This window comes from Myotis brandtii, unplaced genomic scaffold (assembly GCF_000412655.1).
Source record: "Myotis brandtii unplaced genomic scaffold, ASM41265v1 scaffold573, whole genome shotgun sequence".
Taxonomy (NCBI): Eukaryota; Metazoa; Chordata; class Mammalia; order Chiroptera; family Vespertilionidae; genus Myotis; species Myotis brandtii.
Genome location: NW_005370145.1, coordinates 2,173,222 through 2,199,548, shown reverse-complemented (window position 1 = coordinate 2,199,548; position 26,327 = coordinate 2,173,222). Strand labels below are relative to the sequence as shown.

The 26,327-nt window shown below is 41.9% G+C and overlaps 1 protein-coding gene across 1 annotated transcript in view; it reads left to right on the top strand.

The window, feature by feature from the left end:
- Positions 1-26,327, top strand: part of STX8 (syntaxin 8) — a 138,315-nt gene that overhangs the window by 37,824 nt on the left and 74,164 nt on the right. The window contains exons 4-5 of the mRNA XM_014549892.1: positions 746-870; positions 14,296-14,388. Of these exons, the coding sequence (XP_014405378.1) occupies positions 756-870; positions 14,296-14,388 (208 nt within the window). The 5' untranslated portion in view covers positions 746-755. The remainder of the gene's footprint in view (positions 1-745; positions 871-14,295; positions 14,389-26,327) is intronic.

Here is a 26,327-nt window from a genome sequence, read left to right as displayed (position 1 = left end):
TTTCATGAACAAGATGGTCCCTGGGGCTTGGGCAGTGTGGACAGGTGGGAACACAAGAGGGGGTACTCGAGATGAGAAGAACCCCATAAACATGGGATTGAGGCTGGGAGTGTGCGTGCCCCGTTCTCAGACAGCAAGGAGACCAACGTGTCTGGCGCAGAAGGGGCATGTGGTTCACTAGAGGGAGAGAAATTAAGATCGATAATTCAGAATTTATTATGTTATGAATGCTACATTACATTCATAAAATTGGATTTGAACCCTGTATGTGAGCTACGAAATACCCATTAATAGAAAATTATATGGTCATTTTTTAATGCTATAATCTGTGGTTGCAAATTTGGGTCTTCTTGAGATAAAATATGTGCCTTTGATGTTACAGAGCCTGTGAGACAAACTTTGTCCTTAAAAAGGCTATTTCCACTGACCTCGTGATTTTGAAATTTAAGGCCCTCATTTGTGATTATTGACTCAAATGTATCTTGGAGGATTAGTAAGAGTATTACGTGCTGCCATAGCCTCCTTAACAGACTGTAATTCTCCAGAGGAGCAGGCTTGCGCTTTATTCATCCTCAGGTCTCTTCCAGCACTGAACACAGTTGCTGGCATCAGCGTAGGCTGCAATAAATTGTGGTTGAATTGAATTTTCAAAGCATTCGAGGCTGGCCACCTCCGCACTTGTGGGAGTAATTTGCAGCAGAGCTATATTTTTTGAGTTATGTAACACATTTAATCTTGTTCTTAGGTCCAGCCTGATGACGGGAGGGGCTAAGCGAGGCGTACCCAACCCTTGGCTCTTTGAGGAGCCGGAGGAGACCAGAGGCTTGGGTTTTGATGAAATCCGGCAACAGCAGCAGAAAATCATCCAAGGTACTGACTACCCAGGGACTGTGGGCTCAGGAACCTTGTCAGGTTTTTCCTGTAGCCCTGACTCTTCCTCATGCCCGTTGAAGATCAGAGGGAGAACTGTTGGTCTTCTAAAGCCCCTGGCAGTTTTGTGCCTCAGGAAACCTGGGGAACAGACAGATGATGTCATCCATGGAGGTGACTCAGGAGGTAGTGACTCCCCCTGGGAGAGAGCGGCCGGCAGCTCTGAGGCTGGTTAGCCCCGTGAATCCGAGGCAATTGGGAATTTATTCTCCAAACACAGACTCCATCGTTTCCTTATTAAAATAAGTCAGTTTGGCCTTTACCTTGAAGTTCATCTTGCCCAGTGACTTTTAAACCTGCTAATTATTTCTTTTACTGTCTTCTATCTTTTAAATTTCAGAAGTAATGCACAATTGTTATACAAAGTTCAAACAATACAGAGATATATAAATAAAAAGCTTTCCATATTGCTTCTCCAATATATAAACAAGCTAATATATATTTCCTCAGACTTTTTGTCAATACACATGCATATATTCAGTATAAGGATACATATTTTGCATAAATGGATTTATGATATATATAATTCTACAGCTTTTTAATTTTTTATTTAATATGTATCATGGATATTATTTCATGTCAGTGTTGAGATGTTATTCGCTCTAATTCTACTTTTTAAAAACAGCTTTATTGGGGTGCAGTTGACATTATTATAAATAGCACACAGTGTATGTGATTCCCTAAGCCAGTGGTTCTCAACCTTCTGGCCCTTTAAATACAGTTCCTCACGTTGTGACCCAACCATAAAATTATTTTCGTTGCTACTCCATAACTGTAATGTTGCTACTGTTATGAATCGTAATGTAAATATCTGATATGCAGGATGGTCTTAGGCGACCCCTGTGAAAGGGTCGTTCAACCGCCAAAGGGTTCGCGACCCACAGGTTGAGAACCGCTGCCCTAAGCTTTGACATATGTATACACCTGCGCAACCATCACTGTAATCAAAATAATGAATATAATCATTATTCCCAAAAGTTTTCTTTATGTCTATTTGTAATTCTTACTATTGCTCCTCCCCCAATCCCTAGACAGCTGTTGATCTGCTTTCTGTCACTATAAATTAGTTTCTATTTTCTATAATTTTGCATAAATGGAATCATACAGTATGTACTCCTTTTAGGAGGAAGGAGTCTGGCTTCTTTATCGAAGCATAATTATTTTAAGATTCATCCACATTGTTGCATGGGTCAGTATTTCATTCTTTTGTATTGCAGAATAGTATTACATGGCTTGAATTAACCACAATCTTTGTGTCCATTCACATGTTGATGAGTATTTTGGTATTACAAATAAAATTGCTATTGAACGTTCATATGCAAGTCTTTGTATAGACATAAATTTTCATTTTCTTAGGTAAATTTCTGCCAGAGGAATGCCTGGTCAATGTAGGTGTATGTTTAACTGTTAAAGAAATTACCACACTAGTTTTGAAAGTGTCTGTACTATATTACATCATCATCAAAAGATGTATGTCTCCTATTTGTGTTATTTTTTTAAAATATATTTTTATTGGTTTCAGAGAGGAAGAGAGAGGGAGAGAGAGATAGAAACATCAATGATGAGAGAGTATCATTGATCGGCTGCCTCCTGCATGCCTCACACTGGGATCGAGCCCACAACCAGAGTATGTGCCCTGACCGGGAATCGAACCATGATCTCCTGGTTTATAGGTCGACGCTCAACCACTGAGCCACGCCAGCTGTGTGTTTTATTTGTTTTAGATCCTTAGCAAACGTGGTATAGTCAGTCTTTTCCATTTTAGACATTTTAATAATCTGTGTTGCATTTCATTGTGGTTCTAATATGTATCGCCCTAATGACTACAGTAAAACCTTGATATAACAGACTAATTTGGGCGAGGGGGTGTCCGTTAAAGCTAAAAGTCTGTTATATAATAAAGTAGGTTTTCTGAATGCATATGTTAAAAATTTGACAAATTAATTATTTTACCTGTTTTTACTTACGTAGACAGGTTTGTGTAATTAAAATGTATGAAAAGTTTAATTTCGCAGAAAAGTTTTCTATATGTATTACTGTAATTTTAAATTTATACCGAATAGGTCTAGTTAATGTGTGCATTCACCAGTCACCAGGAGTAAACAAATGCACGCGGCTAGGGCGTGGCTCAGTGCACACGGGAACATCAGCCAGCAGCGTTAAAACCGCTGCAGAAAGTCATGCCATGTGACAACAGAATCTAGCTTCAGGTGGTGTGATCACGTGCTAATCATTTGCCAAACATTGTTTACCAGCGGTAACTCTTGGATTTAAATATGTAGACTATAATTGAAGATATATAATATTTATTTATGTTGGTGAAATTACTACAGTGCTTTTCCCAACATACAGCCTAGCCTGTTCACTAAAATTTGTTAAAAGTAACAGGGTATTTAACTAAATACAAACTAACAAAAAACCCAACTACACCTAGGCATATCATTTTCAAACTACAGAAAATCAAAGATAAAGAAAAAATTTAGTGCTGATGAAAAAAATACACCATCAGAGTATGTGCCCTGACCGGGAATCGAACCATGATCTCCTGGTTTATAGGTCGACACTCAACCACTGAGCCACGCCAGCTGTGTGTTGTATTTGTTTTAGATCCTTAGCAAACGTGGTACAGTCAGTCTTTTTCATTTTAGACATTTTAATAATCTGTGTTGCATTTCATTGTGGTTCTAATATGTATCGCCCTAATGACTACAGTAAAACCTTGATATAACAGACTAATTTGGGCGAGGGGGTGTCCGTTAAAGCTAAAAGTCTGTTATATAATAAAGTAGGTTTTCTGAATGCATATGTTAAAAATTTGACAAATTAATTATTTTACCTGTTTTTACTTACGTAGACAGGTTTGTGTAATTAAAATGTATGAAAAGTTTAATTTCGCAGAAAAGTTTTCTATATGTATTACTGTAATTTTAAATTTATACCGAATAGGTCTAGTTAATGTGTGCATTCACCAGTCACCAGGAGTAAACAAATGCACGCGGCTAGGGCGTGGCTCAGTGCACACGGGAACATCAGCCAGCAGCGTTAAAACCGCTGCAGAAAGTCATGCCATGTGACAACAGAATCTAGCTTCAGGTGGTGTGATCACGTGCTAATCATTTGCCAAACATTGTTTACCAGCGGTAACTCTTGGATTTAAATATGTAGACTATAATTGAAGATATATAATATTTATTTATGTTGGTGAAATTACTACAGTGCTTTTCCCAACATACAGCCTAGCCTGTTCACTAAAATTTGTTAAAAGTAACAGGGTATTTAACTAAATACAAACTAACAAAAAACCCAACTACACCTAGGCATATCATTTTCAAACTACAGAAAATCAAAGATAAAGAAAAAATTTAGTGCTGATGAAAAAAATACACCAATAGATCAATGGAACAGAATAGACAGCCCAGAAATAAATCCACGTAAGTATAGTCAACTGATCTTTGACAAAGGACCAAAGGTAATACAATGGAGTCTTCTCAACAAATTGTGATGGATTTGATTGTTGAATGTTGAACCAGCCTTACATACCTAGGATCAATCCAACTTGCTATGGTTATAACATTTGAGGAATGTTGTAATTTCTTCCTTAAATGTGTGGTAGACTTCAACAGTGAACCCACCTGGTGCTTTCTATTTGGGGTGGTTGTTAATTGTTAATTCAATTTCTTTAGATAAAAGCCTATTCAGATTGTCTGTTTTTTTGTGTGTGAGTTTTGGCAGTTTGTATCTTTCAAGAAATTGGTCCATTTCATCTGGGTTATCACATTTGGTGGCATAAAGTTGTTCATAATATTTTTTTTTATTCTTTTAATGTTCATGAAATCTGTAGTAATGTTTCCTTTTTCAGTTCTGTTATTAATTTGTGTCCTCTCCTTTTTTCTTAGTTAATCTGGTTAGAGGCTTATTGATTTTTTTTTTTAATCTTTTCAAAGAACTGCTGTTCATTATATCCCCAGAACTTACTTATTTTGTAATTAGAAGTTTGCTTTAATACTTATTATTTCTTTTCTTTTGCTTACTTTGGATTTAATTTGTTCTTTTCCTAGTTTCTTAAGGTGAAGTTTATGTTATTGAACACAGATCTTTCTTCTTTTCTAAAGGGTGTCCCAAAATTCACGCAAGAAGTAATTTTGATAGAAAACACAGGTTTATAATTAAAAATTGTAATTTTTTTTTATTGATTCATAAAGTATATATAGTCAACTGATCTTTGACAAAGGACCAAAGGTAATACAATGGAGTCTTCTCAACAAATTGTGATGGATTTGATTGTTGAATGTTGAACCAGCCTTACATACCTAGGATCAATCCAACTTGCTATGGTTATAACATTTGAGGAATGTTGTAATTTCTTCCTTAAATGTGTGGTAGACTTCAACAGTGAACCCACCTGGTGCTTTCTATTTGGGGTGGTTGTTAATTGTTAATTCAGTTTCTTTAGATAAAAGCCTATTCAGATTGTCTGTTTCTTCTTGCGTGAATTTTGGGGAACCCTTTACTACCTCAGTGCTATAAATTTTCCTCTATACACTGCTTTTGCTGCATCCCATAAATTTTAGTGTTGTTTTCATTTACATTAGTTCAAAATATTTAAAAATTTCTCTTGAGATTTTTTTCTTTGACACATGTGTTATTTAAAAGTGTATTGTTTAGCCCAGCTGGTGTGTCTCAGTGGTTGAGCATCCACCCATGCATCAAGAGGGCACTGGTTTGATTCCCAGACAGGGCACATGCCCAGGTTGTGGGCTCAGTCTTCAGTAGGGGGTGTGCAGGAGACAGCCAATCAATGTTTCTCATCGATATTTCTGTCTCTCCCTATCCCTTCTTCTCTCTCTCTCTCTCTAAAAAAAAAAAACAAAAAAAAATCAAGCCCTAATCGGTTTGGCTCAGTGGATAGAGTGTCGGCCTGCGGACTGAAGGGTCCCAGGTTCGATTCTGGTCAAGGGGATGTAGCTGGGTTGCGGGCACATGCCCAGTGGGAGGTGTGCAGGAGGCGGCTGATCGATGTTTCTAACTCTCTATCCCTCTCCCTTCCTCTCTGTAAAAAATCAATGGAATATATATTTTAAAAAAATCAATAAAAACATTTATAAAAAAAATCTTTAAAAGTGTGTTGTTTAATCTCTGTGTATTTTGGTATTTTCTATTTATCTTTCTGTTATTAATTTCTAGCTTAATTTCATTTTAGTCTGAGAGCAAACATTGTATGATTTCTATTTTAAATTTGTTAAGGTGCATTTTATGGCCCAGAATGTGGTCTGTCTTGGTGAATGTTCCATATAAGCTTGAGAAAAATGTTATTCTGCTGTTTAATGAAGTAGTCTGTAGATGTCCATTATATCCAGTTGATGGATGGTGCTGAATTCATGTTTTTACTGATTTCCTGCCTGCTGGATCTTTCCATTTCTAACAGAGGGGTGTTGAGGTCTCCCACTCTGATAGTGGATTCATCTATTTCTCCTTGCAGTGCTATCACCTGTTGCCTCATGTAGTAGTTAGATGCTCTGTTATTAGGCACTTACACATTAAGGATTATTTCTTCTTGGAGGATTAGCCTCCTTATAATTACATAATGCCCCTCTTTATTCCCGATAACTTTATTTGCTTTGAGGTCAGCTCTGAAATAAAACAGCTACTCCCGCTTTCTTTTGATTAGTGTTCGGAAGGTATATCTTTCTCCACTTATTTACTTTTAATCTATATGTACTTTTAGATTTAAAGTGGGGTTATTGTAGACAGCATATAGTTGGCTCCTCTGTTTTGATCCACTCTGGTGGTCTCTGTTTTTCAGTTGGTATAGTTTCACTTCATTTCAATCTGGATGTCTTTTTTTCCTCCCTTGCATTATAGAAATGATAAGAGCAGACATCCTTGCCTTATTGCTAATATTAGAGGAGAAGTATTCATTTGGAAGCAGTTACTGTGAATTTTTCTGTCTCTATATATAAAAGCCCAGCAACTGGAATGGTGGAACGACCAGTATGACCGGTGGCTATGACGTGCACTACAGCAGCCAGCCAGCCTGATCTGGGACCCAATCAGTCCCCCTCCCCCGCCAAACCCAGTCCCCGATCGGCTCCCCCATCCCGATTGGGGGCAGGGCTGGCCAGCCAACGGCCCCTCCCCCCCACTGGCCTGGCCTGATCGGGCCCCCATCAGGGCAGGCCAGCGGGACCCCACCCATGCACAAATTCGTGTACCGGGCCTCTCGTGTGTGTGTGTGTGTGTGTGTGTGTGTGTGTGTAGTTAATCCTCACCTGAGAATATTTTTTTTCATTGATTTTTAGAGAAAGTAGAAGGGAGGGAAGGAGGAGGGAAGGATGAAGGCAGGGAGGAAGGGAGGGAAGGAGAAGTAGAGAGAGATTGGTTGCCTCCTGCATGCTGCCTGACCAGGGCTGGGGATTGAACCTGCAAGTCAGGTACATGCCCTGTGCCCCTTTGGTGTGCAGGCTGACTTTTCTAACCACTGAGAAGCACCAGCCAGGGCTGGTACTGGGTAGCTTTGTATTTCTAGAAATACTTTTGAGATTCTTCTCTGGGATGCTGTTATTTGGGTCTTGCTTTGTAATGTGGACAAGATCAGTGTGTGCTTTAGAGCAGGGATCCGCAGACCATAACCTGTGGCCACATTCGGCCTGCTACCTGTTTCTGTAAACTAAAAATGTGTTTCACATTTCTGTGTGTTCAGAAAATACTCAAAAGAGGAATATTTTGTGACTGAAAATTATATGAAATTCAAAGTTTTGTGTCCATAAATAAAGTCTCCTGGGAACACAGCCATGCTTATTCATTTTATCTATGGATGCGTTCCTGCTACAATTGCATAGTTTAGTAGTTGGTCTCGAGACAGTATGAACCACAAAGCCTAAGATATTTAATATCTGGCCCTTTATAGAAGATGTTTGCTGACGCCAGGCTAGCGGTCATTTACCCCACTACTGAGCCAAAAGCCTTCTGAGCACAGACACACCTCGGGGACGTTGCGGGTTCTGTTCCAGACCGCTGCAGCGGAGTGAGCGTCCCAACAAAGGGAGTCGTAATCTTCTTGCTGGTGGAGGGTCTTGCCTTCACTTTGTAAAAAACACAACATCTGTGAAGTGCAATAAAGCGAGTACCATAAAACGAGGTCCGCCTGCACTCTGCCTAGTGAATTATGAGGTGACCTGGTCAGTGGGAGTGGAACTGTGTCCAACCCTGTTTGAGCCCAGAGGCCCCTGTCGGGGGGTGCTTGCCCAGCCTTGGTTAGTTTCCTCAGCTAAGTGCTCTGACCAGCACTCAGCTGAAGCCTCAAGATGGTCCCGGTGCAGACCCCCAGGCTTCTCTCTGCACACCTCTCTCCTCTCTGGTCCCGTGCCCTGTATTCTCTGGCCGCCCTGACCTGTTCTGATTCTTTTCAACTCAGGGCGATGGCCAGGCTCCACCTGGGTTCATCCGTCCCACCCCCACAGCCTGGCAGCTCTCCCAGGGCAGTAATCTCGTTTGTTTCCCATCTCTCAGGGATCACGTCCTTCAATTCCTAATGTCTATGTCTTGAAACTATTCTTTTATTTTTATTTTTTGGTATATTTTGCCTGTGGTTTTGTGTGTGTGTGCTTTTCCCCCAAGTTTCAGGCCAGAAGTAAATTTGGTCCCTGTCCGTTCATCTTGGCGAGAAGCAGAAGTCTAATTCTATTGTGAGGACCTCCAGCGAACGAGACACTGTGTCTCCCTCATATCTGCAGTTCCGCAGACCTCACCCATTGTCATGTTTGAGGCAAAGTGGAGAAATCTAGAGCAATGCAGCTTTACCCGAAGCACAGCCATTCGTTAGCAGTGCCTCACTCTTCAGGATTCACGGCTCCTGAAAAGCGGGTCTTGTTAGATCACACTAAGGAATTTTCTGGCATTGTGGCTTTGTGCCAGGAAAAGCTGTTTTCAGTTGGGCACAGTATCCCTGTCACCGAGAAGGTGCTACAGTCAGTGTGAGCGGATGCCACCTGCAAGTTTTTGTCAGTGAGTCTCTGGGACAGAGAGCATCCTTACTGCGATGCGGAGCCTTGGTGGTTTGTTGGAGGGTGGAGAGAGGAAGGAATGGACGAGAGTAGCAGCTCATACTGTAGGTCAGTTTGTTTTTCTGCGTTTACCTTTGTGTTTTGAAATGCTGGATCCCTCTCTGCTTTCCTAGCAGTTGATTTTCAAGGATAAACACAAAAATGGAAGTAAAAATTTACATGAAGCCCTGTTAGCCTTTTCTCTGCCTCAAGACTCTTGGCAATGTGCTGAGGTTGCTATGGCTTTGTTTCATCACCAGGGCCTGCACCAGATAAAAATAAAGCACCACGAAGGGTCATTTCTAGCTTCCTTTGGCCCATATACTCTGTTAGCCTTTCTGTACTTTAGTTGACCCTTAGAAACACTCTGAAAATCATCCTAAAATAACAGTTTGTTGGCAGACCTTGGACTCGGCAACGAATGCCTTCCTCGCCTAAGCTAGAAGCTAGGCCTTGTTACAGCCAGTCAGCCGGTCTCGGCTTCTGTGTTAGTCATGCTGTAATTTGAGGCACAAATGACATTAAGCATGAGATGGAGGAGGTGATGACAGTATCTAGATCACCTCAAAAATTCCCAAGCTAGAACAAGGGAAGGTAACTTTTTGATTAATACAGACCCCTGTCTCTGAGTCGATGACGACCTTGGAGAAGGTATGAGGTATTGTTCTACCTTCACTCAGGAGATCTTTGTTGATGGGGTTTCTTAACTGTTATTTTATAGGTGTCCTTTCTGGATTCTAGCAGAAAGCCGCACGTTTTTCTAGATTTCTGTGTTGTTAGGCCTCTAAATATTTTTATGTAAAATAGTGGTGGGAAGGTGGCTCCATTTTACACCAGCAAGTCTTAGTAGCTAATCTTTAAACGCTTGCAATCCGTACTTCACAGACAACTTTGTTGTTGTTGAAGATATCCTTTCTTGTAACTATCACCTAGACCAGGAATCTTTCACTAAAATCTCAAAATAAAATCATCTATTCTTAGATCTTGCTCTAAGAGTCTTTCCAATGCTGGGAAAGTGATTAATCTTTTCCTCATTTGTTCTTGACTTCTCCTTATCCAGGGAGAGCTCCCTCTATATGTAAAATGTGAGAATTTCCTTTGCTTCTCTCTGGGCACTGGGCAGTAAACCTCAACAACTTTTCTACTACCTGAACTTAGAAGGCTGTCTTGTATTGACCAGGGCCCTTTCATATGTCTAGTAGAGACTAAATTTCTTTCTTCTACAGACCTAGAGGTCTCTTTGGTTATTCTTGATTTCACATAATTTATTAAATACTTGCGCTGTGTCACCAGTTGGGCTCTGAACTGGGACAAAGACATAGGAAAAGAAGACACAGCCCAGCTCTAGGGGCCCTTGTCATGTGCTTAGTCTGGGGCCTGAGGCTGCAGCTCTTAGAACTGTCTCTCTGTTTTACTTACTTGTTAAAATGTTGATAATTTTTTGCTGTGGAAAATTTCAAACATATAAAAGTAGAGAGAGTAAGATAGTGATTCCAGTCTACCCGTCGCTTGTTTGGGCAATTATCAATTCATAGTCCATTGTGTTTCATCCATATGTCTACCCAACTACCTATTCCGTGGATTATTTTTGAAGCAAATCTCAGGTATTTATTATATCATTTCATGGGTGAATATTCCAGAATATGTCTCTAAAGTATGTTTTAAACAGAGAAGGACAGTTTTTTAAAAATATAATTACAACGCCATTATCACCCTTAGCAAGTTCATAATAATTCCATAGTATAATCAAACATCAAGTGTTCAGATTTCCTTGATTGTCCCATGATGTTGGGTTTTGTTATTTTTAGGTTGTTCGATTCATGATCTGAATATAGTCTGTATATTGCAACTAATTGATGTCCCTTTGGTTCCTTTAATAGATAGGTTCCTTTGCCAGCTCTCTCTCTTTTTTTTCTTTGCATTTTCTTGGTTGAAGAAACGGGGTCATTTGCCGTGTAGTTTCCCATCATCTAGATCTTGCTATTTGTATGCCCATATATTAAAATATTCCTCTGTCCCGCATATTTTCTGTAAATTGGTAGTTAGATTTAGTGGCTTGATCAGAATCAAGTTTGTTATTTTTGGTAAGAGTACAGTATGATGACTCTTTATTTTCAATCTGCAGCCACCAGATAGTCCTCCCACAATTACATGATATTTAGTTAGAAGATGGCTTTTCTGAATATCTAAAGATAGAAAATCTCCAAACACCTAATTATTCCAAAGGGATTTAAAAAAAAATGATTGCATTCATTTTCTAGTCTGTCATTATAAATTAGTACAAATTTGGTGACTTAAAATTCAAACTTATTATGTTACAGTCCTGTAGGTCAGAAGTTCACTGTGGGTCTCTGGGCTGGGGAGAGGTGTTGGCTTCCTTGATGGAGGCTCCCGAGGAGAGTGCATCTCCTGGCCCTTTCCAGCTGCTAGAGGCCGCCAACCCGTCTCGTCGTTCCCTGCTTCAGTCTTCAAAGCCAGTAGTTGCATCTCTCAGATCCTTCTTCATGTCTCCCTGCGACTGCAGCTAGAAGAAGTTTCTGTCTTAAGGACTCATGATTACACTGGGTCCACCTGGACAATCCAAATAATCTCCCATTTCCAGTGCCTTAATCTTAATCATAACTGCAGAGTTCCTTTTGCTCATATATTCCCAGGTTCCAGGGATTAGGAAATGGGAATCTTTAGGGGGCACATTATTCTACATATCACAATGGTTACCCATTTAAAAAAAATTAACATCATTATAAAATCGAAGAATGATTAATAGACTGTTGTATGTTGCAAGTGATCGATTGTGATAGAATGACTTGGGATATGTGATAGGGTAGGGCAGATGACAGTAATGAGCTACTCAGTATGACATCATAGTTTTGCATGGTGCTGCATGACTGTCTGTTTATATTTTTGTAAGCAGCAGTATTTTACTTGGTTCATTGTCTCTAAGATGACCGTAGCACCTCCCCTTGGAATTGCTGCTTTAGGATCTGGAGAAGCTTAGGTCATCAATATCATCATCACATATGCAGTGTCTCTGGTCCCTGGACTGTCTGTGTCTTTGGATTCTGGAATGAAAATGTTATTCTCTTAACCATAGTGGGGAGGTGCTCAGTTCTTACAGAAATGATTTCAGTGGAGCAGAATGTTTATCCCTCTTTCTGTTTTGCATTAGAAAGAGAACCTTTAGGTAGTTAAACCATATCACCAGTCAAGGTTGAGAGAAAAGAGTGCAGAGTAGTTATTTTTCATTCATAATCTATGTCTCTACTAGATAAAGCAACTTCATAACTTCAATGATTCTTTTTCTAACTGAAAACTGTAGAGGAATCGTCTTTCCTCTTTTTAAATTGTTTTACCTTTTAATTCATGTTGACTCTCGACCCTCAGTCCTGTATGTAGATTCTTTTTGGGATGCATTTGGAATTTTGCTATAATATTGGTCATCCTATAGCAGCACTAGGTTGATGATAGATTTATCTTGGAGGCCATCCAAGAGGTTGTTACTAAAGACCAAAAGGACCTCATTATAAAGAGATTTTGCTATAAAATGGTCCCTTAGAATGATCCCTGGAGAAAGCAGGTCATTTGTATAGTTTGAAAAATACGTAGTGTCAAAAAATGTCACTGAGGGGTCCTTACCTCACACCATTAGTTTAAATAAATTCCAGATGAATTAATGAGTTAAGCGCAATGGCTTAATTCCATAAAAAGACTAGGAAAAAATACAAGTCAATGTTAACGTGATCTTGCATAAGAAGACGGTTGTGATTTCAGCTTTTGAAGGTATGCCTTTATGTGAACTAGTCATGAAAAGAACCCCGTCAACAAATGAAGCCACAATTGGTAATATACCCTCATCTGGCATATTGCCTGGGTAGAAAGAGTCCTTAGATTCAGCCTCAGAATGTTCTTCCAAATGCACCTGAAAGCAAAGAAAATGGTTCTTACAAAGAGATTACTGAGACTGCAAAGAACAAACCAATATAAAATTTTAAAGAAAGTACTTCGAGTTCTTTTTTCTTTAAATTTTCACAATCTAGAAAAGCAATACATTTAAAAAAACAAAAATGCTGTTTTTACTATTTATTGTTTTGTGTCCTGCATTTTTACACTTAATAACATATCAGAGATTTCTTTCAACATCAAAATATCCATGGACCATATCACTTTTAATGGCTCTGTAGTATTTTATTACATGGCTATATATACATTTTTAAACAAATCATTGTGTTTGGGCATTTGGATAGTTTCCAGTTTTTCACTATTATAAATGTATCAGTGTGGGTCCAATTAGGAGAAAGAGGGTTGAAAATTTAATATACAGAATTATTAACTATAACAGGACATTAGAGTAACGATTTCAGAGAAGTCCCTGTGGTTTGCAGCCAGACAATCTGCTAGTATCTGCCCTCTCGGATGCTAGGGATATTATTCCTGGGGAAGTGTCTAAGTGGAGGCACTCTGTTATGGAACTCCCACGGAGGGGGTGCCCTGCTGACCTTGGGGTGCTGCTGGCCTCTGTGCGCTGGAGGACACTGGAGAAGCTGGAAGGCTGCGGGAGCCTGGCGAGAGAGTGGGCTGGAGGCAGGAAGCAAACCTTTCCTCCTATGATGTCTCTGTAGTCCCCTCTACTGACAAAGATGGCAAAGGGAAAAATATTTAAAGGACCCAGGTCCATTTTCACAGAGCGGTCAAAAGGGGGTCAGTTTGGAGCTGAGAGGTAATACATTGATAACTAGCACAGGAAGCGATGTGTCAAGGAATGTCATTGGATGTACATCTTGCATGCCGTCTGATGCTTTCTTACATACATTTGTAGACATAGAGCTGACAGATAAAAAGGTAGGCACAATTTGGTCTCCAGAAAGGTATGTGAACTGTCCTCCCATGACGCAGTACATAGGAGCTTCTAGTTCTTCACACTTCGTTAATCCTGGGTATTCGCATTCTTTTTCATTTTCATTTCTTGTTTATATCCTTTGCCCATTTTAAAACTTGGAAGATTAATTCTTACTGATTTGCACATGCTCTTTATGTATTAAATATTCGAAAGTTAAAATGTTTATATAGTCAAATTTCATATTCATTTTTAATATTTAAAATTTTAATTAATCTGGAAATCATTTTCATTTAAGGTATGAGGTAGGTACTTAATTTTTTTTCTTCATTTTGTTCCAATAGTGTTAACTGTTTTCTCTCTCCTTTTCCTAGTGATTTAAAATGTTACTTTTATCATATATTGAGTTGTGTTATATGCCTGGGTATATTTCTGGACTTTAAATGGTTTCCTTTGGTTTTTAGTTAATAGTTTTACTTTTTCTTTCAGAACAGGATGCAGGCCTCGATGCCCTTTCTTCTATCATAAGTCGCCAAAAACAAATGGGGCAGGAGATTGGGAATGAACTGGAGGAACAAAATGGTAAGAACATCTCTGAGATTGACCACATTTGCTATTTAGTATAAATACTGAAGGCTTGGATATTTGTTAAATGATTGTAATATTACAAAACATGTAACGTGGTTTACTATCAATGGATTATTACATTTAATGCAATTGAGGGTGGTTTGTGGCAGATTTTGATTGTAGTTACTCAATACTGTGTAAAGAAGTTTGATAAAAAATTTCCAGTTCTCTGGAACTGCTTTTAAAAATACTTTGTTTTACGATCCATCTATTCTGAGAGCTTTCCTTGTGCATCATGTAGTGAAGTTGCTCAGTGCCTGGCACGCTGATGGGAGGCACCGGGGAGCTGTGGGGACTGTCCTCTGCATGCCCAGTGGAGCTGGCTCCTCCTCCATCACAGATGCCAGCTGCAGGGCAAGAAAGTGCTTGAGGATCTTTCTTTATTCAGGGCTCGATGTGGTGAATCTGTTTGAAGAGAGACTCATCTGCAGTCCACAAGCAGGCCGGCTTGGAAGAGACAAGGCTTTACCTGACAGGCTCCTGCGCTTGAGGTGTGAGCTGCGAGGCTCTGAGCCTGAGCGAGAGTTGAGCAGTGGGAATGGAGAAGGAAGGATGGGGCGGGGGACTGATGGCACTTTAACTGATGGACACGGTCAGGGCAGTTGGAGGGTCATGGTTGTGAGTGCAGATCATAAGTCCAGTTTAGACATGTCCAGTTGGAGATGCCAGTAAGAGATCCGAGCCGGAGCATTGAGGAGACGGTGGGAGATACGGGGCCAGAGCTCATGAGAGGACGACGGAAGACGAGACGTGAGAGGCTTCAGCATGGGGTGATGTGTGAAAGCTGAGCCTCATGAAGTTCTTACTATGTGCCGAGCACTTTCATCTGTATTGTTTTATTTCATTAACACTGTGAAGGCAATGGTATCAGTTTGTTAGAGACAGAGCTCAGCGTGGCTGAGGGACTCCTAACATGACATCACTTATACAGGATGGAACTGAAATTCCAAACAGGTCTTCTGATTCTCATGTGACTGCCTCTTCTACTTCACTAGCTTCTTCTCTGGGGAAGACAAAGTAGGGAGAGAAAAGTAAGAAGTAAGAGTTTATGCGTTTGGCTGTTGGTGATAGTACTATGGAGGCTCATGATGGAATGGCTTTTTAGTAAACATATCATGTATGAGGAAGCCCCAGGAGCAGGCAGACGCTCGCTCTGGAAGGAGGGCTGTCCCTGTCAAAACTGTACAAGTAGTACTTTTCTGGATCTCTATGAAGAATGAGTTAATTTGTTCCCAAATAAATAATATATAAACAATTTCCATCTATAACCTATTGTAAGTAAATAGATTACTAAAGCAAATAAAAAGCTCTCCATCTTTACAGTCCTAATAGTGGTTTTTCGTAGTTTAAGCCCAGAGAGGAAGACAGTGTAGTCCTTTTCCTGATAATGTTCATGTGAATGTGCTGATTCATGTGTTTGCATATAATGTAGTCACCGGCCCGTTCCTTCCGTGAAAGGTGGTATTGGTAAGAAAGTTAGCTCTGTAGAAAGTCTGCCTGTCATATGTGTAATTGTTCTTTGTCCCAAGGAAATGTAGCATATGCAGTGGGTCAGACTAGAAGGGACACCACACTGGGGAAGCGTGCCATCCTATGACGTGCTTAGATAGGCTACTGTGTAGTAATCTGTGGGTAGATGGTTAAGGATTGATGGTTCATTCTTGGGTGAGGTGACTTGCTGACTTCCAATACATTTTTCCCACATAAGCAACCACGCCAGCATGTCCTTATCTAGTCTTTTCTCTAGTTCAGTAGTTTTTGTACTTTGCTGCATGTTAAATAATCTCTGCATCTCATATCTTTAATTAATTTATTTATAATTATTTTTTCAATTATAGTTGACACACAATAGTCTATTAGTTTCAGGAGGTCAAAAAGGGATTAGTTATTTATATAGCTTACAAAGGGATCACTCTGTAAGTCTAGTACCCATCTGATACCATACACAGTTATTACAATATTATTGACTATATTCCCTATGTTGTACTTTACATTCCTGTGACTATTTTTATAGCTGGTAATTTTATATCTTAATCCCTTCCCCTTTTTTATCCTTAACTTATTAACACACCTGCAAAGTCCCTTTGCCATATAAGGTAACATTCACTGATTCCGGGGATCAGGATGAGGGTCTATATTATTCAGCCTACCACGTTCCCTTCCTAACCTTTCAACATGAAAATTCCGCTGATGGGCTCTAGCATGCCTTTATACTGGTAGTTCACTGGTAAGCACAGGCGATCTCTGAGCATTTTGTGTCCTTCAGGGAGCATAGTAGTTATTTCGTGCTTCTTCCAAAGGACACACTGGTCCCCTCAGTCCCAGTATTGATGCTCTTGAGACAGTGGTCTTCCTTATCACCTGGGTTTCTTTCAGGAAGGGAAAGGCGCAAAGGTTGACAGAGAGACATAAAGAGGATTGGCCAAATATGGGATATTTGAACATCAAAAAGAATGATGGGGACTGGCACACACTGGCAGAGACGGCTGAGACAGCTGTTTTATCCACCAGAGAGGTGCCTCTCTGGCTCTTCGTGGTGCTGACTTTAGTGGGGAGCCTTTCTTCTGCCCAGGGCCATGTGGATATTTATAACATCATTCTCGGGCCATACAAAATTATCAACTTGAACATCAGCCTGCTATATTTGGTCAGACATTTAATTATCTCACTCCTAATGCCTTGGCAGGGCCAGCCCAAGTGATTTCTCGGGCCTTATACAGCCCGAGGGCCGGACGTTCCCCACCCCTGCTTGAAGGTTTGGCCAATGTCAGAATTAGGTCTCAGCAACACCTACTTCAGTCAGCTCGGTCCCGTTCATTTTCTTGTTTGTGTTCCTTTCAAAATGCCCTGTCCTCTTGAGCGTGAACTTGAAGGACGTTTCTAGTAAACCAGCACCACAGTTCTTCCTTATGAACAGTGTCTGGGAGTCTGACGGAGCCCTCTGTGCCCAGCCTCCCATGCAGTTCACCTTGAACGGAAGCACTAAACTCTGTTGCATGAGGTGACCTTGGTTTGGCCTCCGCTGCTCTCTCCTGCCGACCCGCACCTTCACCAGCGACCAGCCCAGGTCCACTGCACACTGAGGTCTCCCCTCACTGGCATTGCCACTAAACTGCTCACCCTAGTCCTCCTTAGGCTTGGTCACTGACATATGAACAGGATAATCCCTGGTGCTGGTCAGGCCCTTTTTAAATCTATATGAGGAAATTGGAAACTGAATTTCTAAATTGATGGTCATTTGACCCTTCAGCTTTGTGGTTATGCTCTAAGTACAATGTGTTTTGCTAGTAAGGTTTTGATACTTGATTCCAAAATGGCCTGGTTGGCCTTTATCTTAGCCTATTGTTTCTCTCATTAATGAAAACCAAGAGAATAATTCAGTACGTCAGTCAATCAAATAGAGATATTTACAACCAAAGTGGTGTCCTTCTCCACAGTCCTGATTCCTCAGTGCACACTCAGGTCACAGTAACAGTCCGGCGGGGGCCGCAGCCCTGTTCTCAACACCTACAGATACATGAACAGTAGAGGCTGATTATAGTCCGAGCAGGGATATAATTTTTATCCTCAGAGCCTCTTGGTTCCTATGAAAGAAAATGGCTGACTCTGCCCCATTTCTGAGGAGCAAATGTGCATGTTGGAAAACCACCAGCATAACTCGGTCTCTCTGGGAGGCCACCACAGGGAAAACAGCTTATTTTGACAACGAATGGGAAAATACCTCATGTTTGTCTATGTACACATGCACGCATCCGGGGCTAGAAGGAAGATGAGGACTGGGAGGCGGGGAGGAAGCGAAAAGGATGGAGTTAAAATGTGATGAACAGAGTCTCCGACTATGACTAGCATGGCAGATGCATGGGTATGTAACTGTGTGATGTTCTTCTGTGCATGTGTGGGGTTTATATCTGTCATGTGAACATGAGAGGCAATATGAAAGTAGAGGACTAAGTATATTCTCTCCACATATTCAACATAGGGCACTGGTTCTCAAACTTGTCAGTACATGGAAATTATCTGGGGACCTATAAACAGTATTTATGCTTGGGCCTCACCCCAGAAGGGCTGATGTGATTGGTATAAAGTACTGTGGTAGGCAGAAGAGTACAACCTCCCCACTCCCCCCAAAACGTTGTCACATACTAGAACCTGTGAATATATTAGGTTACATGGCCAAGAGGCATCAGTTGCCGATGGAATTAAGGTTGCTAAACCAGCTGACCTTAGGACAATTATTCTGGATTATCTGGGCGGTCCAGTGTCATCACAGAGTCTCTTAAAAGTGGAAGACAGAGGTAGAAGTTAGAGTTCAGAGTAATGTAATGTGAGAAGGGCTCCATCTACTGCTGCTGGCTTTGAAGATGGTAGAGGGGGCCACAAGCCAAGGAATGCCAGCAGCCTTTTGAAGCTGGAAAAGGCAAGGACATTTAATTCTCCCCTAGAGCCTCCAGAAAGGAATGCAGCCCTGCTGACACCTGGTTTTACTCATGGCAGACTTCTGACCTGTGTGTTTATAGCAAGAATAAAAAACCAACTCAGGTTGGGTCAGTGATGGGCATAGTTACTTAAGATCCCTGGCTGACAGAATAGCCACCATTTCATACATTGCTGGTCACTGTGCCAGAGAGCAAGAGAGCCCTGGAGGGTCTTGTTTCTGCAATTATATGCTCTGGCCCAGAAGGGATGTGCCAGTTTCATTCACAACTCATTGGTCAGAGGTAGTCATGTGCCCCCACCAGTGATGATACTAGGAGGTATAATCATACTGATGTGTCTTGTTTTGGGGGGAGGAGAACCAACAATGTTGGTTGAACAGCACAAATGAATATCACAGGGGCAGTTAGCAGGTAAGGGTTAAACTGCCTCTGATACATATTAGCCATGTGACCTTGAGACCTTGAGCAAGTTACTGCCTCTTTCTCTGTCCTTTCTTTTCTCTAAAATGGGGACTTTAGTGCCTATTTTATAGTGTTGTTATGAAGATGAAATGAGTTGATACATGAAGCTCTTAGGATAGTGCGCTTTAAATGTACTTTTTTATTATCAACTGTACTTATTCTCAGTGTAGACTTTTGGTCAAAATGGTAGACTGAGTTGAAGGGGGAGTCCCACCACTCCTTTTTCCAAACACATGGAAATATTAGATGACATACAGGGATGGGCAAACGGAGGTTTACAGTTGTTTGTATGGAAAATAATCCAACAATCTAAATATATAAAAGCCTAAGTGACCATCCGACCGTCCGACCAGTAGCTATGATGCGCAGTGAACACCAGGGGACAGATGCTCAACACAGGAGTTGCTGAGGGGACATAATTCAGCCCATAACAGAAAGAATGAGATGAACAACCCAAAACTTTATCAAGAGGAAAAAGAAATATCTCGAGGAGCAGAAGGAAAATTTTAAAGTGATTTGGCAGCTGTGGTTCTTGAGTGCTGCACCCCGAACCAGAGAGGAGGGAGCCCGAGAACCGCCCTCTCGCAATCCGGGACCCCTTGGGGGATGTCGGAGAACTGGTTTCAGCCCAGTCCCCACAGGCCAGGCTGAGGGACCCCACCGGTGCATGAATTCGTGCACTGGGCCTCTAGTTGATTAATAACAATACAAGGATATACTCTGTGTTTCACATACTCACAACTGTATACCTCCTTTTGCCCACCTGTGTATTTTTAAAAATTGGCTTTCCATTCTTAGCTGAGTTTGGAAGCAAGAAAAGGAGTTCTCAGGTGTTGGAAATGAAGGCACAAACCTGTAGCGGCCAGTGGAATGGAAGTCTCATGGCCCTCAGAGAAAACTGGACCAGCTACAGACCTCAGGGGCTAGCGTTCTAACACTCATGCAGAGAGGGGCATTGAGGCTGTGGTCCCTGTGCATTGTGAGGGGCTGAACGTGGGCTCCCCACATAGAGCCAGAAGCTGGGAAGTGGCAGTTTTATGGGAAATGAACTTCCCCTATTCTCATCCAAGAAGGAGATGCTCAGCTAGGCCACTTACCTTGGGCTACAGCCACCCTTATATTTTTAACTAGCATACCTGAATTTACACTTTTCTAACAAAGTCTAAAGTAAATAGATATCACTGAATAAGTCAAGTCTAGAATTCTTAAACTTTCCTTCAAACTTATCTCTCATGTTGTTTTAAACTGAAGCTCCCCTTTTTATAGTCAGTATTTTATTTTGATTTAACAACATGTTTTACTGATTTCTGTTAAAATTGTTGTAGCCATTTTACTACTCAGCTCTTCTAATTGATATTTTTTAATTTTGAGGACTATACTTTGAAGCACCAATAAGCTTTAATGCTTACATTACTTTATTTTATTTTTTTACAGAAGGATGTTTTTAAGGTTGTAAAATCTTTTCAACCTTTAAATGGTACCAGTTAGAACTTTAAAATTTTCCTTCTGCTCCTCACGATATTTCTTTTTCCTCTTGATAAAGTTTTGGGTTGTTCATCTCATTCTTTCTCTTTAATTCTGTTATGGGCTGAATTATGTCCCCTCAAAATTCATATGTTGAAAGTCCTAACTTCCAAGACTTCAGAATGTTACAGTATTTGGAAATAGTGACTTTAAAGAGGTAATTCAGTTAAAATTCGATCATTAATGTGGGTCCTCATTCAGCATGATTGATGTCCTGAGAAGAGGGAAGACACAGGAAGAGGTTGGTCATCTGCAGGCGGAAGAGGGGCCTCAGCAGAAACCGGTCTTGCTGACACTTGACCTCCTACCTGGCCTCTAGACTTGTGAGAAGATAAGTTTCTATGGTTTAAGCCACCCTGTCTTGGTACTTTGTTATGGCAGCTCTAGCAAACTTGTACACATGCTGTGGGCTTTTCCTCCCATATCTGCTAATTCTTCTTTGGCTTCATATTTATGAATTAAGGACCATGTCAGTGAATAGAGGTAGCTGACATAGGCTTTCTTGGTATTTAGGTAGGCTCATTGACCCCAGACATTCTTTCTTGAGTGGGAGGACTGGGTGTGGACTCAGTGTAAGTGGGCAGGATAGACCAGGAGGCAGATTTCCCTTTCGGGTGTGTGGTCAGTAGAAGAGGACACAAGCAGGTTCAAGACCCTTTCTGTAACGCTTCCCCCAAAATTACACAGGTAAGGAGAACTCTAACCTTGGGGTGACATATATTTTATTTCTTTTCTCCGCTGCGTCTATCCTAGAGGCTCTTCTTTTGACTCACTCGCCAGCCTGAACACCAACACCCTGGGCACGGCCCGGGCAAACCTTCCTCTCTAGAGAGAGCTACTCTGGTGGTTCCAGCTCGGAGCCAGGCCCACAGACAGGGCAGGGGTAAGGGCCACTGGCCCAGCTGCTCTGTGGATGACTCTCCCTCCACTGCCCCGATTCCTGCCTGGCAACCATGTTTAGACCATTTTTGGCTCCCAGTCGCAATGGACTCCAAGCTGGGAGACTCTCCGGGTTCTGTTGGGAAAAAAGAACCCCTGTCTCTATCTTGTATATTTAAAGTCACATTTCTTTCAGTTTTTGTTTATTTGCCAGTACAGTCCCAATTATCTTCGTTTTTTAAGGAAGACTTTATGATGACCTATTTACTGAGATCATTCCTTCGTGTTCTCAGTGCCACCACAGCTTCATTCCTTCACAAACATCGTTATTGGCATCTCACTGTGTCTTGGGAAGGAAGGGGGCAGCTCTGTATGCTTACGCTACTGTCTTGAGCTCAAAGTGGGTTTATATTTATTTATGAGGTCATGGTATCTATAGAAGTTGTTTTGCTGAAACATGTTCTGGAAGCTTCAATTAAACAAGTTTGTAATTAGTCTTGCTTTCTAGGGCTTTGTGGTTTGAGTGATACCTGCAAGTTATCATCTGATGTGTTTAGAGATGAATTTGCCTAGAGATAAGACAGTTAGAGCTATGCAAGGTGATTATTTTCCATGCACTTAATGGTATTAAGTACGTGGTGAATATAAAATCAGTTATCAGAACATTCATTATTCATCTCTAGGAAGGGACTGGTTTATAGTAATGGGGCTGCTGGGAGAGGGAGAAAAGAGAGAGAGAGAGAGAGAGAGAGAGAGAGAGAGAGAAGCAAGGGTAGTTGTGTCATCCCAACAATTTTCTGACACCAATCATTTAATTCAATCGTGACACTGTTTACCTGGAGTTAATGTCAGATTCCACAGGTTTAAGGGCTCAGTCCCAAAAGACTGCTGTCCCTTCCGATGCCGGCTGCAAGTCCCGGCGTCCCCAGTCACTTCTGCCCGCTGGCTGCAAACACTGGGTTCCCATCGTCCCCCTTCAGGATTTAGTAATTTACGGGAACGACTCACAGAATGCAGGACAGTGCTATACTTATGCTACTGTTCTGTTGTAAAGGATACATCTCAGAAAAGCCAAATGGTGGAGTAGATAGGGAGGGTGTCAAGGCGGGTGTGCCTTCTCCACGTAAGTCACCCTCCCACAGCACATCAGTGTGTTCTCCAACCTAGAAGCTCCCAGGCCTCGGTGTTGAAGAGTTTTTCGGAGGCTTCATTACATTGGCAGGGCTGCCTAAGTCTCTGGGCACATGAGCAACCCAAACCCTTTGCATTTGCTGAGTCTGCAGAAACAACATTTATGTATTTATTTATTTAATTTCAGAGAGAGGAAGGGAGAAAGATGGAAACATCAATGATGAGAGAGAATTATTGATCGGCGGCCTCCTGCACGCCCCCTACTGGGGATTGAGCCCGAAACCCAGGCATGTGCCCTTGACTGGACTTGAACCTGGGACCCTTCAGTCCGCAGGCCGATGCTCTGTCCATTGAGCCAAACCAGCCAGGGCACAGAAATGATATTTAGACACATGCACAGCATTTATCACCTGGCTTTGCTGTTAGCTGTAACTGATGATGAGCTGGGTTGGGCCCATAGGCCTTAGTTCTCCCTTCTGGTCTGGTTCCTGCTTTATCCCTTCCTCCTAGGCCTAGACCTAGGCCTTCGTCTTCACCCTGGCCGCGCCGAGAGGCGATCTAATGAGAGAGAGGCAAGGATTTTCCGGAGGAAAAGCTGTGGAAACAGTTGTCAAGGAAAAGGGCATTTATCCTCAGGTCCCAGTACAGCGGCCTCGTGACTCATCAGGCCTCCTTCCCCTGGGGCTCACCACAGCTCCTATTTGACTTCCAAGAGGGAGGATCTCATGCCAGCTGTAGCAGCTGAACCGGAGAATGGACGACAAAAAAGTCAAAATGAGACCAAAGAGAATCTCAAAGGAAAGGCCCCAGTGATCACAGCTGCAGAGAGCAGGTCACACTGGAAGCTCAACCTCCTGCCACTTTGGCCCAATGATAATATTGTCCCTCCTCCTTGGTGCCTTTGCAGGAAGGGGAGACCTGGGGCTTTTCTTGGAGGCTTTGTCGTGGTCCCCAAGATCACCCCCATGTTTGGTGATTTGCTAGAAGGACTCATCGAACTCAGTATATACTTGCTACTCACTAAAATTCATACCCCCAGACCAATTCCTGCAGCGTCTCAGCAGTGACTCACGGGCATGTGCACAGAGGTGGACATTTTGAGGGATCCATTGCGCATATTCCGAGCCAAGGTCAAGTCAGGCAATGCTCTGCCTTTTCATTTTTGCTCTCACACAGAGATGACCAAAGGATGGAGGCCGGTCGGATGGGGTTTGAATCCCAGTTCTGGCTCCTGTTAGGGGGCAGTCTCAAGCAAGCCAGACCAACACTTCTGAACCTTGTTTTCCCTCTTGAAACATAAAAATATAATCTACCACAATGAGTTGTTTTTAGGATTTAAGATATAGTCCATATGTGATATATATGTAGCTATATACAAATAAAATGTACACACACACACACACACACACACACACACTAGGTATGTATTTCCTTTAGGAACAGTGGTGCAGTGTTTGCTAATTCAGTGTCCATGGAGACTTTCTAGAACACACCTTCCACGGATAACAACATCGATTCTAGTTATGCTCATGGCTGTGATTTGTTACAGTGAAAGGATACAAAGCAAAATCAGCAGAGAAAAGGGGCAAAGGGTGAGGTCCAGGGAAAACCAGGTGGGAGCTTCCAGAGGCCTCTTCCAACGGAGTCACACAGGATGTGCTTAAATCCCCCCGCAACGCGTTGCTGCAACACCTGTGAAGTGTTGCCAACCGGAAGCTCATTGAAGACTCGGGGCCCAGGGATTTTTCGAGGGTATTGGTCACGAAGGCCCCCTCTGCCTGGCAGCTTCCCAAATTCCAGACTCTCAGAAGGAAAGCAGGTGTTCAGCATAAACCATATTGTTTATACAATTTCGGAGCAGTGACCACTCTTCATGAATGATGGGAACCCTCCCCAAATTCAAGTTCCCAAACGCCCAGCCAAGAGCCAACTTTGTGAGCAGGTCTTTCTACAACAAGCAGTTAGGCCGGCTGTGTTAGTTCCTTTCTGGACAGAGGTCTACACCAACTATGATTTATTTGTCTTGTTATTACACTTCCCGGGATTGGCCGGGGTGCGAAAGGATGGAGGACGCTTGGTTTTGGAGAAAAGCAGGAGTGTGCTCTTCAGAAGGGAAGGGCTGCAGAAGAAAGGTGAAAACCACCGGAGACAAACTTGTCTCTCCCCAGTTTCATCTAGAATATTCGAAGGCCAGTTCCATTATTGAAGACTTTCAGCTGAGCCCGACTTCTCTTTAGGAGTCTCCGAGAATGCGCTTTTAGAAGTGGGAGTTGTGTAGCATATGGGGTGGTGAAAAGGATTGAAGAACTTTGGTAATAAAAACCAAAGCAGCAGGAAGGAAGTGGTCTGATTAGAACCAAGTGCTTCACAGGGAAAGAGCATGAGAGAGGAACTGAAGTTGCTGAGCAGTAGTTTCAGTTGATTTAGAACCTTAAAGGAGCTGCCGCAGGAAGGGGACGCGGTCTTGACGGTTTATTTTGGGCCGGGACACGATGTTCTCTTTCCATCTGGATGGTACTGCCAGGGGAGGGAGACCTTAGAGAAAATATTTTGAATGCAGAGATAAAGTCCTTTTATTTTCTTTTTATTATTAATGCAATTGCTCCCACTGTTTTAAACCAATCCACTTTAGGAACTGGATTGAGGTCAAAGGAAAAAGTGTTCTGTCAGTAAGTTTGATTAGATTGACATTCATAAACAGAACTTTAAATGCTTTTATTGTATATTAAAGAATTAACAACTAGTCAATTAGAGTATGTCTAGAGAGTGGGCAAAAGTAGGTGTACAGCTCAGATGGAAAAAGATAAGCAGTGTGATAATCAGTAGCTTTATCAACTCAGAAGAATGTCACAATTCTGGGCACTTGGGTATAATCTCGAAAGTGCTCAAATTGCTGGCCTTCAGCATTTACATGTTCTGGTAGTCTACTTGCTACTCTCAAACACACTTGAGCACAGAGGTCCTTATAAACCTACTTTTCTCACCCTGTATGTATAACGAGCCTTCGAGTGTGCTTCAGTGCACGCGCACACCTGTGACTGAGTGAACGCCAGGGCACCCAGGGTGTTTCTGTACCCCTTGAGCCACTTGGGTGGGATCATTTGAGGCTGCACCCAGGGTGTTTCTGTACCCCTTGAGCCACTTAACGCGCACACCTGTGACTGAGTGAACGCCAGGGCACCCTTGAGCCACTTGGGTGGGATCATTTGAGGCTCTGTGCACAGACGTGGCCCTCACTTCTGCTTCTGGCTTCACTCCTGACTCATGGAGGGCTTGTGCTCCTCGGCTCATTCTAAGCTTGGCCAGTCCCTGGGGATGGGAGAAGGGTGAGTCTCCTTTACAGGTTTATTTTGTCATCCAATCAGAGAGCATAAGAGTAGCCATTTTTGTTTTTTTTTGTTTTTAATTAATATATTTTATTGATTTTTTACAGAGAGGAAGGGAGAGGGATAGAGAATTAGA